The sequence below is a fragment of the Borostomias antarcticus genome, assembly GCF_949987555.1.
Source record: "Borostomias antarcticus genome assembly, chromosome: 2".
NCBI classification, from domain to species: Eukaryota; Metazoa; Chordata; class Actinopteri; order Stomiiformes; family Stomiidae; genus Borostomias; species Borostomias antarcticus.
In genome coordinates, this window is record NC_140235.1 from 19,408,320 (window position 1) to 19,422,643 (window position 14,324).

At 46.2% G+C, this 14,324-nt stretch overlaps 1 protein-coding gene across 1 annotated transcript in view; it reads right to left on the reverse strand.

The window, feature by feature from the left end:
* cacnb2a (calcium channel, voltage-dependent, beta 2a) overlaps positions 1 to 8,241 on the reverse strand; it is a gene marked incomplete at both ends in the record, with an annotated part of 84,409 nt that extends 76,168 nt beyond the window's left edge. Inside the window, 2 exons of the mRNA XM_084458331.1 lie at positions 7,174 to 7,266; positions 8,161 to 8,241. Coding sequence (XP_084314457.1) covers positions 7,174 to 7,266; positions 8,161 to 8,241 — 174 coding nt within the window. The remainder of the gene's footprint in view (positions 1 to 7,173; positions 7,267 to 8,160) is intronic.
* Between the last annotated feature and the right edge of the window lie 6,083 nt (positions 8,242 to 14,324).

A 14,324-nucleotide genomic window follows, 5' to 3' on the forward strand; every position in this document is an offset into this window, starting at 1 on the left:
TCTCTCTCACCACAGGTGTCACGAAGCCATTAGTCAGCATGACATTAAGAATGTAACTCTTGCTGTCAGAATGACAGAAGAGCAGAAAGAGACAGAGAGAGAGAGAGAGAGAGACTCTTCTGTACATGATGATGCAGAGGCTGTTGTCTGGGTACACAGGCGTGCACACTCTTTCCCTCACTAAATTATTTTCTTGATTTTCTCACACTGTAACAAATTATTCTTCCTTTTTGTGTCTAAAGGCTAGCCTGACAGTCTGAGATTGAATTCTCATTTCGTTTCACTTCATTATTCTGTCTGAGTAGGTTCCCATTGCAGCCGTTTTCCAAGATGGGCGCTGCCAAAGGAGTCCTCAGCGATTAGTTCATCCCCTAATCAATCACGTTGCACAGTTTAATTCCGTCATCGCATTCAAAAGATGCTGATCAGCCTGGTTAGAATTCCAACTGAGAACTCACTCTGGACGAGAGCCTTTCCAGACCCTGAATCGCATTTAGAGAATTTGAAAATTCAGATTCAGGGGCTGGAGCCAGGCTGTTGGCTGGTGTTTATCCTAAACTAGGCATTTCTCCTCTTTCTACATAAGCCCGAATACAGCATCCTGCTGTTAGCTAACTTAAGTTCTGTAGCCTTCCTTTCCCTTTAAAAACCCAATGTTACACTCCGTTTGACCCTGTTGATACAAGCTGATGTGCGCGCTGCCTTACAGTAACACTGAGCAGGAACGACACCGACACGGCGTCTGCTGGGCTGAGGCTGATTGGAGGCGGACAGCCAGCAGCTGGCAGCAGGTAGTAAACAATAGGCAGCGGGGGTAAGCACCGGTGACCGCTCCGCGGGACAAGGACAACTTCTCTCTCCTCCTCCCTCCTCCACTCCTTAATTTGGCACACCGTCTCTCCATGTGACTCCTCTCGCGCTCGTGTTCACACTGCTCTCCCCTCCTCTCCCCTCCCCTTCACCTCCCTCTCCTCTCTCCTCCACTCCTGTTCTTTCCTTTCCTCTTTTTTCCTTTCCTCCCCTTCTGTTCTTTCCTCTCCTGCCCCCTCCCCTCCTATCCCCTCCTATCCCCTCCCCTCTCCTCTCCCCTCCTCTCTCCTCCCTCGATCCTCCTGTTTTCCTTCCTCTTTTCTCTTCTCTCTTTTCATCTCTTCTCCTCCTCTTTCCTCCTTGTCTCTCCTCTCTGTTTGAGACCAGAGGTGCCCCAAAGCTGTTTATCATCAGGACATGAAGAGTCCTGTATGTCTCCTGCTGTCAGACAGAGCCCACTTCAGAGGCAGACAGCCACAGACGGTCCCCTGCATTGAAGCCCGATAGGAAGTCCGCAAGTAACAGTACACATGGTGAGGCTTTACTGTGTATCCTGATCTAATCTAGATCTATGCTCCTCCCCCCCGGGCTTGTGGGTGGCTCTAAGGCTCCCCTCGTCGGATGCGAAGGCAGCCAGGTCTTTCATCGGCTGATTCATCTGAGATCAAAGTCCATAGCCGGTGACGTACGTCTGCGCCATGATCGACGGGCGTCATTACAGCCAGGGACCCGGGCGCCTGTCGGAGGAGGAACGCCATCAGTTACTCTGTCACTTCCTGTCTCCCTCTCAGAGGTAATCATCGCTCACCTGCTCCTCGCACCATGACGTTGATAAACAGGAGAACAAGGTGACGCTCCGGGGATCCTCTGGGAACGCTTCGGACACGCTCCGGACACGCTCCGGACACGCTCCGGGACACAGTCTGTTGCTATCTTAACCGGAGCACATCACACATCTGTGTTTGTTTCTCAGGGGGGAGGGTCCAGGGAAATGCTACTCCATATAACTGGGTATAGTTATATAGGAGATTATATATAGGATTTGCCATGGATATATAGGAGTTGCACAGAAGGTACCTGGGTAACTATGACTGTACTTCTGACAAAACGACCCATCAGCAGGAAGCTGTACCTCAGAGGCATTGGGATTCACTGCAACTGATAATTCTTCTTGGGGGGGAGAGGCAGGGGGAAGAAACTTGGCAGATCTCTCAGCCACTGTCTGTCCTGCAGACAGTCTCAATCGATTACAGGCAGAGAGGACAAAGGCTGACAGCAGAGGGAGATTATGCAGAGAGTCATTCGTATTAAAAAAGCCAAGGTCATCGCTGAGTACATTACCCCTTATGGGTGTCCAACTGCTAGCGTTTGCAGATGAATGTGAATAGCTGAGCGTTTTGTGACTATTTTGACCCAAACAAAACCACTTCAAACGACACAAGCACAATTTCTCCTCTGTCTGGGATTTTCATACATATGTTTGAAGTCGAGGCAGGTTTCAAACTCATGCCAGCCAACACTCATGCCGGACAGAGTGATCCTCAAAACCGTGGCTTCCCTTTGCCGACGCCACCAGATGGCGCTCTAGCTCTGCTGTTGATACCCTGTACCTGAGGAGACTAGCGGTGTGCAGTTTTCTCCCTGCTTATCACTCTCACAATAGAAATAGGTCAGGCCTGGATGAACACAGCCGTTACATATGAGCTAGGAAAAAAAAACGACTCACATTCAACCTCACACGGGCTGATGTCGGAAACTTACAACCAAGGTGCACTCTCCGAAATGCTCCGTACTTTCTATAGGGACATTTGGAACGTCTGTTGATCTGTAGAGTATCTCTCCCTGGTTCTGAGAGGCCTAGCCAGAGGCTGCCACTCCTCCCTATCTATACCTCTGTGTCTGGGGTATTGGTAATGTAAAGGCCCGGCGGCTGCCAGATCCGATAGGTGTCGGAGCCGGTATGGAGTTTACGTAAGACCACCTCCACCAGGAAACATTATGTGGTGGATGAAAAGGAGAATGTTCTGTAATCGAGAGTGAGAGAGGGGTTTCCTACCCCGCCCATACACACACACCCCTACCACAACCTCTCAGAACCCCCCCCCCTCCACACACACACACACACACATCCCCCCATTTGAAAGGGGAAATTGAAGCATATCAGACAAAGCAGGCTCCAAACACCACAATTATTTGCCTGATGATTAGAAAGAGAGAGAGAGAGAGAGAGAGAGAGGAGGGTGTATGTGTGTGTGAGAGACAGAAAAAGAGAGGAGGATAGGGAGAGAGAGAGAAGAGCAGGGAGAGGTGGAAGAGAGGGATACGTGCAGAGAGAGAGAGAGAGAGAGAGAGAGTGTGAGAGAGAGAGAGAGAGAGAGAGAGAGAGGCGTGGGGGGGTGGGCCAGAAAGTGTGAGTGGGAAGCCAAGTGAGACGGTTTACATAAACACAGCAGCAAAAGGGAAGCAACAGGAGGCAGAATGTGACATAATCCTACTGTATGAGAGTTATGTAAACCAGAGAGAAAAGGCAGAAATGTGTACACGTATAACAGACAATGCGTCTTAAAGCGATCTTCCATTAAATCCATTCAATGCAATAGCCTGGGTTTCCTTGAATTAAACTCTACATGATTGTATTTGGTGGTGCCTCGTCTAATTCGGTTTTCCAACACTATTAATACACATCCACTCCACAGAGCCTAGGGAGATGTTTGTCTCTTAAAATCCCACGAAGACTTGGCAGCAGGAAGCGATTCCATTTATGCCTGACCGAGGGGGTCCTGAGTTTCGGACAAATTAGCCAGCTGTGGTCTCCCTGCTTTCATCCCCGCAGTTACGCACACAGAACACATGGTATCAGCTTACATCACCGCTCAGGCGACATTCCGCCGGGCTCAGCGCTCCATGACGCAGATAGAGGTTGTACAGAGGTGCGCCGCTGCCCCCCGTCCCCCGGAGCTGAGCGTGGAGGCCGAGCCGGGGTGCCGAGTGCGACCCAGAGCCGGGGAGTAGTCAGCCAGTAGAGTGTGAGGAGTAGTGACCCAGTAGAGTGTGAGGAGTAGAGAGTGACCCAGTAGAGTGTGGGGAGTAGAGAGTGACCCAGTAGAGTGTGGGGAGTAGAGTGTGACCCAGTAGAGTGTGGGGAGTAGAGTGTGACCCAGTAGAGTGTGGGGAGTAGAGAGTGACCCAGTAGAGTGTGGGGAGTAGAGTGTGACCCAGTAGAGTGTGGGGAGTAGAGAGTGACCCAGTAGAGTGTGGGGAGTAGAGTGTGACCCAGTAGAGTGTGGGGAGTAGAGAGTGACCCAGTAGAGTGTGGGGAGTAGAGTGTGACCCAGTAGAGTGTGGGGAGTAGAGTGTGACCCAGTAGAGTGTGGGGAGTAGAGAGTGACCCAGTAGAGTGTGGGGAGTAGAGAGTGACCCAGTAGAGTGTGGGGAGTAGAGTGTGACCCAGTAGAGTGTGAGGAGTAGAGTGTGACCCAGTAGAGTGTGGGGAGTAGAGTGTGACCCAGTAGAGTGTGGGGAGTAGAGTGTGACCCAGTAGAGTGTGGGGAGTAGAGAGTGACCCAGTAGAGTGTGGGGAGTAGAGTGTGACCCAGTAGAGTGTGGGGAGTAGAGAGTGACCCAGTAGAGTGTGGGGAGTAGAGTGTGACCCAGTAGAGTGTGGGGAGTAGAGAGTGACCCAGTAGAGTGTGGGGAGTAGAGTGTGACCCAGTAGAGTGTGGGGAGTAGAGTGTGACCCAGTAGAGTGTGACCCAGTAGAGTGTGGGGAGTAGAGTGTGACCCAGTAGAGTGTGGGGAGTAGAGTGTGACCCAGTAGAGTGTGGGGAGTAGAGAGTGACCCAGTAGAGTGTGGGGAGTAGAGTGTGACCCAGTAGAGTGTGGGGAGTAGAGAGTGACCCAGTAGAGTGTGGGGAGTAGAGTGTGACCCAGTAGAGTGTGGGGAGTAGAGAGTGACCCAGTAGAGTGTGGGGAGTAGAGAGTGACCCAGTAGAGTGTGGGGAGTAGAGTGTGACCCAGTAGAGTGTGGGGAGTAGAGTGTGACCCAGTAGAGTGTGGGGAGTAGAGTGTGACCCAGAGCCGGGCGCCACCCCTGGACTCCCACGGCTGAGAGGTCCAGAGTGGACCACCCCTGGACTCCCACGGCTGAGAGGTCCAGAGTGGACCACCCCTGGACTCCCACGGCTGAGAGGTCCAGAGTGGACCACCCCTGGACTCCCACGGCTGAGAGGTCCAGGGTGGACCACTGCTGGCTTGTTCTCCACCTCCTCAGACACTGCAGGACAGGCCCCCCAAACATGAGGAGTTACAGCAGCTCTCTCTTTCTCGCCTTAATTTCCTTTCCTAATTTGCTCTCTCGCTCTCTCTCCTTCAACCCTTCACCCCCGCCCCCCTGCCTCATTTACCCCCCTCTCTCTACCTCTCTGTCGCTCTCTACTTCTCTGTCTCTTTCTACCTCTCTATCTCTCTCTAAATCTCTTTCTATTTCTTTCTCTCCAGTGGCATAACGTAGTTACGACGGGCGCCAGTACAAGCTTATTATGACAGGCCCTATTAGTGCACGCCAGTTACTTGAAGCACACACACACACACACACACACACACACACACACACACACACACCATTGGGCGTAGCCTATATTTTACCAACAAGGATTTTACAGTTGAATTCGTTATCCTGCTTTGGCCATAGTATTGGCAAAGACAGAGGTCAGGAAGCTATCAGAACCATAAGCTCACACGGTAACAGACGGTCAATCAAATCAAGTCAACTTTACATACTGTAACTACGGCTATTACTGGGGAGGTTTAGGTGAAAACCACAACACAGCAGGCAAGTCGCTAATGTGGATAACTACTAGCCTATAAACTACTGTAAATATGTAGGTGAGCTGACTAGAGCTAACGATAAGTTTACTTTTGAAATCTTATATTCTGCAGTGCAGTTTAACTTGGTGCTTGTTGCTGTCGGCTTCACAGAACTGAGATGCATTAATCTAAAAAAAACATCTGAAAAACACATAGGCTACACAATGAAAGAGGCACTCTTCGGCGGCGACCTCAAACCATGACCACCTGCAGGGACACCACAGCCCAAAATTTGGGCACACCCCAAATTCCCTTGAAAAAGCACTTGTGCTGCACATTACGCCACTATTTGAATTGCATTCAACTAGCCTTGCATTGAGCAAAATCCAATTCAAGCAATTCAAATAGTGGAGTAATGTGCAGCACAAGTGCTTTTTCAAGGGAATTTGGGGTGAAGTGAAAATAATCACTGCTTTCATGATTGATAGTGCAGGGAAAGGAAAATAAGGTCAGCTGAACCACTGTTATGATAAAACAATTCAACAGCGGAGGAGTTGCTGGAAGGGGTGCTATTCCTGGGGTTCTCTTGCAGCTAGCATCTAAAAGAGGATATGACTGCTTTTCAACATTCGTGCCCTTTTCACCCCTGATATGATGCCAACTCCCACACCCCAACCCCCCCCCCCCCCCCCCCCCCCCCCCCTTCCCCACCCATGACTCAGTCAGAGTGGGATGACGGCAACCAGGGAGTCAGAGGGGGTCTGCCTAATGAGACTGAGGGCACCCTGGAAGACTGTGGGAATGCGCCCCCGGAGAGGAGGGTGAGGTGACGGGTTGAGGGAGACGGGGACGGGGACACCTTCATCATCATCCTCCTCCTCAACTGCGTTCAGCCACTCCTCATGTATCAGCTCTCGCTGAGATATACAATGATAAAAATAGCTTGTTTGAACTTCCTCGTGTCTCATGGAGACTTGGTCTCGGCGTGCCTGAGACGAAGCAGACAGACAGACGTCCTGCTGCCGGGCGCCATATTGTTCTAATCCCCTCCAGTTCTCTCGTAGCTCCACTGCTGCTGCTGGCTGTACGTGGTGCCAAGGAGGAGGCAATATTTGGGCCTCCTCCTCCTCCTCCTCCTCCAAAAAAGGAGAAACATTTTCGTGAGGGGCGCCCCGCATCCTCAGCCCGTCCTGTCCACTCCCGGCAGGCCTTCTCAACAAAGACCAGACACCTCGGGTGCTTTGCTCCCCGCACTCCTCCGAGTCCCTGCTCTGCAAGTGGTGCACAATTTTTTTGCTCTCATGTTAGTTGTCAGTGCCAGATATTTGTCCTTGTGTGAGCACCCAGTAGCTCATATGGACCGTGAAATGGTGAAAGAAAGCGCTGCAAAGTGCAGTTAACTTCCAGATCAGACACACTTACTACTAACCGCCTCTCAATATTTGACAAAGTCGAATCAATCACTGCCCATTAACAACTCGAACACTCACTGGCAGCATTTCACACCACTGCCTATTGAGCTGGTTTGGGAACCAGGACAGTTAATCTCAGTCTTACCTGTCGGACGAAGCTGTTGGTGGTGGTGTCTGACGAGGTGCTGCCGTCGGAACCTTTGAATCTGCCTTTTTTCCGCGCTCCTTTTCCATGGGACTTCAACACGGGAGGGAGAGAAAACATATTGTATAACGGTCGGCTACTATTACGAACTCGGATGGAAACTTACAGCGTTCGAGTTATTGCAATATGGCTCTGTGTAGTTTTTGGCATGATATATGCCTCCTGGTCATCAGACAGAGGAAGAGGCTGTTAGATCTAATGTTAGTATTTGGCCTCATAAAGAGACTGAAAGTGATTAGTACAATAACTGGAAAATATGAAAGCAGAAATCTAAATGTGGTAGGGTAACCTAAATGTGGTAGGATGGTCTGCTGACGTCCAGGAAACTGTAGTAGGTTACTGGGCTGTGGTGATCGCTGCTGGTAGCAGCTGAAATATGTCAATCTGTCTCTGTCCCTTTCCCATCCATTCTCTAAGGACATATCAATGATGCGTATAAAAGGACAGTTATGCTGCCTTTTACTTGGAAACAAATACCAACACAATATATGTCTATTATTAACCCTAACATGCCCATTTTGACAGGGAGTCAGGCAAGGCAAAACTGCATGCCATTTCATTTTTTGAATTAATAGATTTAGAGCTAATTAGATATTTTTTTTAAAGTTAACAAATGACAAAACAAATTTTAAAATTTGCAATAAAAGGTAAAAAACAACAACAATTTCATTCAGTATGGAAGTGGAGTCTTTCGAAGTCATCCTGTCCATTTTCATCCTGAAACAATTTGGTGGAAAAGTTGCACCTGTTGAGGCTAGCCGTTGAAGCACCTGATGTCAGGTAGAGGTTTACTGATGGTGCTGCACCTTGCGCCGAATGAAGACGAGGGCTTGGTGTCTGCTTGCTCCAAATTATGTATATTACTTTTGAATAATTCACCTACATCTAGGCCAGGTCCTATAACAAAGCTGAAATTAGGCTACTCACTTGAAGCCCCGGGTTTTCGATGGAGTCCATGTTTCTGTCCAAAGGTGTTGAGTGCGTCTTTGAGGTGTTATTTAGGACCATTTGACATCCGACTGTCAAATATATTTTTGTTTGTTTGTTTGTTCAAGTGTATCTCCTGCTGTCACCGAAGTTGAGACCAACCATTCTGGTACATCGTAGTCACGACAGTTAGTTGACGAGGCGGCAAAGAAGAGAAGTCGGCTGGTTCCCAGCCTCTCTGCCGCGCAGTCTTGAAGTGGGAGTCAGACTACAATGGGGAATAAGAGAAGGAGGAGCAGTTTGCGTTACATTGTTTTTTTCTTCTTTCTAGCCCTTTCCTAACGTGTTCTCGCCGAAATAACATTTCACTTCAACAAGTCATGCAGTAGAGCAGCGCAATTCCACTGTGTTTCTGTCCTCCCACCCACGCTGCTGCTGACAGCCCTCTGATCCACGTGCGCACTCTGCTGCCGTCAAGGCTGCCCCAGCTAACGCCGCGCATCTCCTAAAGCGCCAGGTAGGCTATAGCACATTCAGTAGCCTAATACAGAGTGGACCACGTTGGTTTACATTTGCATTCATTTAAATCATGGGCTTGGAATGACATGGGGGAATGAGAAATGCTACAGATAGGTATACTCTGGTAAGGAGTAGCCTAGGCTACTGGCAGACAGCCTCTCTCTTTCTCTCGCTCTGTCTCGCTCTGTCTCTCTCTTCCTCTGCCTATCTCCATGGGTATCTCTATGTGTCTTTCTCTTTGCGTCTCCGCCTCTCTCGCGCTGTCCTTTTTAGTGCAACATTTGTTTTCTGTGGGCTATGCATAACATTGGGCCAACAGCATGGACACAAGCCTTGCTCAAGAGGTTGATGGTCGTGGGGAAGCTGCCTCTGTGGCGTTTCGTCATAAATGCTTATAAAGTATCGCATCGTCAATTTGTTAAACACTTCTCATTCCGACCCACGTATAGACAGTCCAAGCGTAGTGACGGTGCCTCTTGGAATGTGTCGCCCCCTACTGGTCTCCTACACGAAGGATTATTCCTGCAGGTTTTGTGATTCATCATCGCCCCCCTGTGGTTTGCTGTGCTTCACAACGTTTGAGACGCTCCATGCAGTTCTCACGTGACCTGTAAGGACTTCAAAACAGACCAGGGTTGCGTATCGAAATCTAAAAAGGAAATCATTTGACTGCACTGCTGGCGTTTTCCATTGTGTGTCTGTCTTTGCCTTTGCCTCCATAGTCGCTGCTTGCTCTGTCCTCATGACCTGTGAACTCACCTCTCCTGTCGGGGACTCTACCGAGGCAATGATGGCTGCGGATACAGCATGTGTTCACACCCACACAGCCCAGATTAAAAAAATACATTAAAAAAAAACCTTCCTTCCTCCATCCCGGAAAACGGACGCCTTTCAACACACACGCGCATGTCAGATAGTCTCTAGAACAAAAACACCACATAGTACACACACGCACACACACACACCAGACACACTCACACACACACACACTCGCGCATACACACACACATGCACACCAGTAAACCCAAAGTTGCCCTAGAAATACCAAAGGGGTTGGCATTCCCATTCCCACAAAAAATGCAAGTAGAAGAGAAAATGCCATGAACTTCCTCCTATTGTTAGAAAGTGACTAAGGAAGTTGTGTTAAATGGTGTCAGCTGAATTCTACATACTTTGACAATTGCTCAGGGGGAAAGTGACCATTTTAATTGACCATGTGATGTTACATTGTTAATAAAACAAAAACAGCATTTTCCTTCTCTGCAGAAAAATCATATTGATTTAAAGAATTTCTTCTTTATCTACCTGTTTATCTGTGCACATTCAAGATCACAAACACATTCATTTTCTCAGAGATGTCTTTGCCACTGGTATGGAAATATTTTGTATCAACTGGTTTCTCTTGGTTTGGTGTGTCTCATATTCCTCTTCCTCCTCCTCAATCTCCTCTAGGCCTGCAAGCATGAGAGAGATGAAAGAGAGAGTGTGAAAGAGAGAGCACTGTGTGGGTAGGACCCCTCTAGACTATCTGCGGAGAGAGGATGAGTCACTCACCGTGGTGAAGACAGCAGGCCGGCCTCCATGTTGGACTACAGAGAGTCTCACCAGGGCCAAGCAAAACAGACATACAACATACAGAAACACAACACAATTAACTAAGTCTTAGGTCACAGAGACGCTCTTCAGGGCAGAGAAAGAAAATGTGCTCAAAATGCAGAGCTGACCTCGTGATTCTGACATCTCGGAGTGGACGGCGACACACCACCTCAAGCTCAACCTGGACTGAGCTGCTGTTCCTTCTGGGTAAGGGCTGCCCGCACCGGGATGTTGGTTCCAGTTTCTGGATATCTACATGTCAGAAGATGATATTTCACAAATTACAGACAAAGTATAATACTTGTTTAATTAACAATATAAATTCAATGTAACAAAGAGGTTGATACAGTACAAATCTGGTTCAGAGCTCGACGTCAGCCTGATGGATTAGATCAGAGGACGTAGAGATTCTAAGACATGTTGACACTTTTATACATTTTGTATTTGTATTGTATTTATGGATTTTATATGGATTTTATATGGACCTGAGTCTGAAATAAAGTCTATCTATCTATCTATACTGTACTTCAGAGGCTTAGAGCCTATCAGAACCAAAAGTTGGAAGAACTTAACCAAATTTGGGTGTAACTCCTGTTGCTGGGCAGACTTACACACATGGGCAATTAGATCATGTCCAATATCATTAATCTATTGTATCTATAAATTGTATCTATTGTATCTATAAACTTAAAGGACAATGCTCGTTTTTGACAACCTGGACCTTATTTACGACATATTATAAGACGTTTGACTCACCGAGATCACTTTGGTGTAGTTCGGAGGCATGTAGAAGAAATTTAAAATCCAGCGCGAGCCAGTATGTAATGGCGGTGGTCAGGGCACTTAGAATGCAGTTTCTAAAAATCTATTTTCCTATAGGCCTGTTGTGGTTTTTCACATGCCTCTGTAATATGATCTTCAGAAACGTCTTTAGACACGAAATAGCTTCCTCACTTGCTCCAGCACGCATGCGCACAGCGTGCTGGAGCAACGATTGCGCGCTGTGCGCATGCGTGCTGGAGCAAGTGAGGAAGCTATTTCGTTTCGAAAGACGTTTCTAAAGATCATGGCATGTGAAAAACCACAACAGGCCTATGCTCTATGTAAGCACAACTAGCGATTCATCAAGACAGATTGATGAAAACAACCGTTTCGCGGCAGAAAATAGATTTTTAGAAACTGCATTCTAAGTTCCCCGACCACCGCCATTACATGGATATACTGGCTCGCGCTGGATTTTAAATTTCTTCTACATGCCTCCGAACTACACCAAAGTGATCTCGGTGAGTCAAACGTCTTATAATATGTCGTAAATAAGGTCCAGGTTGTCAAAAATGAGCATTGTCCTTTAACCACAACAGGACCACCCCTGGGATCATGCACTTTGGCTGTTGAACAAAAAATGCATCTACGTATGTAGCATCTTCACTTAAACTTTATGCTAACCGCATGCCCTAAAATAGGACATGGGGTACATGTATCCACGCACCATCCTCAACCCAAGGTAGGCTTGTGGACATTCTAAACTCTAAACAACCTTTTATCCACTGTGTGCCCTTACAAGGAGACTATGCAGCTATAATTATCCCTCATCAAGCACAATGTCACGATAGATTTCAATAGGAAACGACACATCTAATTTTAAAAGGTATGCTGAGCCTTAAGGACTCGACAGTTAAGTAACATCTGGGTTGGACAGAGGCCTGGAAACATATTGCGGCTAGGCCATTTTTACAGGCTTTGCACGCACACACATAAAACATCAAACCTTTTGCATATGGTGATCTTGTATGTTGCAACAGTGACCTCTGACCTTCTGTGTTGTTTTACACAGGCTTGGGTTTCTTAACTTTTTACAACGAAATGGTGCCAATCGGTACTGGGACACGCCTACTCGATCAATGATATTCCAACAGGGACCTGGCCATCACCATTGGTGACACACACTCACTCAATCAATCAATGGGCAATGAAAGGAACAGCTCTCTCCTAATGTACCTCCAGGCCATGTTCAAACCCTACACCCCCTCCCGACCACTACGCTCTGCTACCTCGGGGCAACTGGTTTCCCCATCACTCTGAGGCCCTTGCGGTTGACCAACATGGTCTTGGCTCTTCTCTGTCCTGGCCCCGCAGTGGTGGAATGAACTGTCCACTGACATCAGGACAGCAAAGTCGCTGGCCATCTTTTGTCGCAGGCTCAAGACTCACCTCTTCAAGAAGTACTACCACGATCCTCTTAAGCAGCTATTGTATTTTTAGTTTGATTTTCTTGCACTTTGCCTTCAGCACTAGATTATGCTCTTAGTCACTTGTTTTAGAAAGGACTTGTGAGTTCTGGAAAGTAAAATAGTAGTACATTGTCTTTTCCTACGTTCAATGCAATTATTGTAAGTGGCTTTCCTTTGGATAAAAGTGTCAGCTAAATGACTGTAATGTAATGATTCTGTTTTGAAAACTGAACACAACTGGCGATGTCGTTTTAATTTGGTTAACTGAGCAAACCGGGAAAAGAGAGGCACAACATTTTCTCCGGTATCTCCAAGTTCCTCAACTAGGACAAAAGAATGTTTGAACATCTGAAGTGAGCTGTAGTACATATTTGAAGGATATTTGAAGTTAAATTTTTATTGATTGTCTCATTTGTTAACATACATAGAATTACCTTTAATTGACCTCCTAACTTTAATTACCTACCTCTTAAAAAAGGTCTAACCATGTCAATATAAGAAAATGTACTGTAAGATGAGACAGTGGTCGTTTTGAATGTGTCTGTCTAGTAAAAGAAACAAAGTTGATCCACCGTGATTTGATTTCAAAATCAATGGAGATGAATGCATTTGATTATCAATGGCAACAGGCATGTCCCATAAAGAAGATACACTGTATTTCACAGTCTCTACAGTACAATATGTACACATGTTAACAATGTACCTGCTACAAACCTTGCTGTGTAAACTAGACATCGTACTGCACTAGCTACACCCAAAACAGAGGCATGCCAAACACACACTCTTCATTTGCCACATGACATGATACTTGTACAAAAATAAATCATCACATTACAAGACAACGGTGACACTTTATAATAAGTGCACACTATAAAGCATTAATTAAGTATTAGTAAATACTTAATTCATCATTTATAAAGTGTTATTCATTCATTATTACACATTAGTAAGCAATTTCTTAACACATTTATAAAGTTTTTTTATTAATTAATAAACTAATGTAGAATGTGTTCATTCGCTGTTTTTATCTTTCTAGACAATGTATTTACCATTTGCAAATTACGTATCATCAATTACAAATAATTTTTTCATGAGTTGTTAATGGTTCATCAGGTTTTTTATAAGGTGGAAGTTAATGATTGACAAACTATTTATAAGTACTTTGTGCATGCATTTATCCATGTAATGAATTAGACATGCACAAATGGTTAGTAAGTGGGTTAATATATTCATGTTCATATTCATGATGAATTCAAGTAGTTATAAAGCATTTACTAGGCCGTTGGTAAAGTATTATGTGGGAGTTTTTCTAAAGTGTAAACTATGCTTTACACAGCATTTACTAATGAGATATTAAGGCTGGCAATGCAATTGCGATCGATTTCAACTAGTCTGCAGTGTTTTTTGTTTTTTTTATTGCACGGGTGGTTTTGAACTCTGGTCTACTGCAGTGCAAACACCTGTCTAAACCATTACGCCATTGAAAACATCTTGCAAGCATCTTGATTTTCTTTAGTGCCTTTATACAATCCAACTGGTTGCACAATATCGGAAGCAGGCTCAAATTCTGGATTTAGACCATTGGCACACGCTACTTAAAGTCACACTGAAATGAAAAAAGCATTCTGTCCCATTTTGGTTCACATAATTGGTCATAGTGTTCACCTATTCAACAATGTATGCAAAAAAATTTACAAAATTCTACTTTTGTTGTAATCTTATATCAAAGTATATAATTTCTTACTTCCTGGAAAACGGTAGGTCATGTGCAATGACGACAGCAGGTACCTTAGATTTTAGGCCAATAATCTCATGACA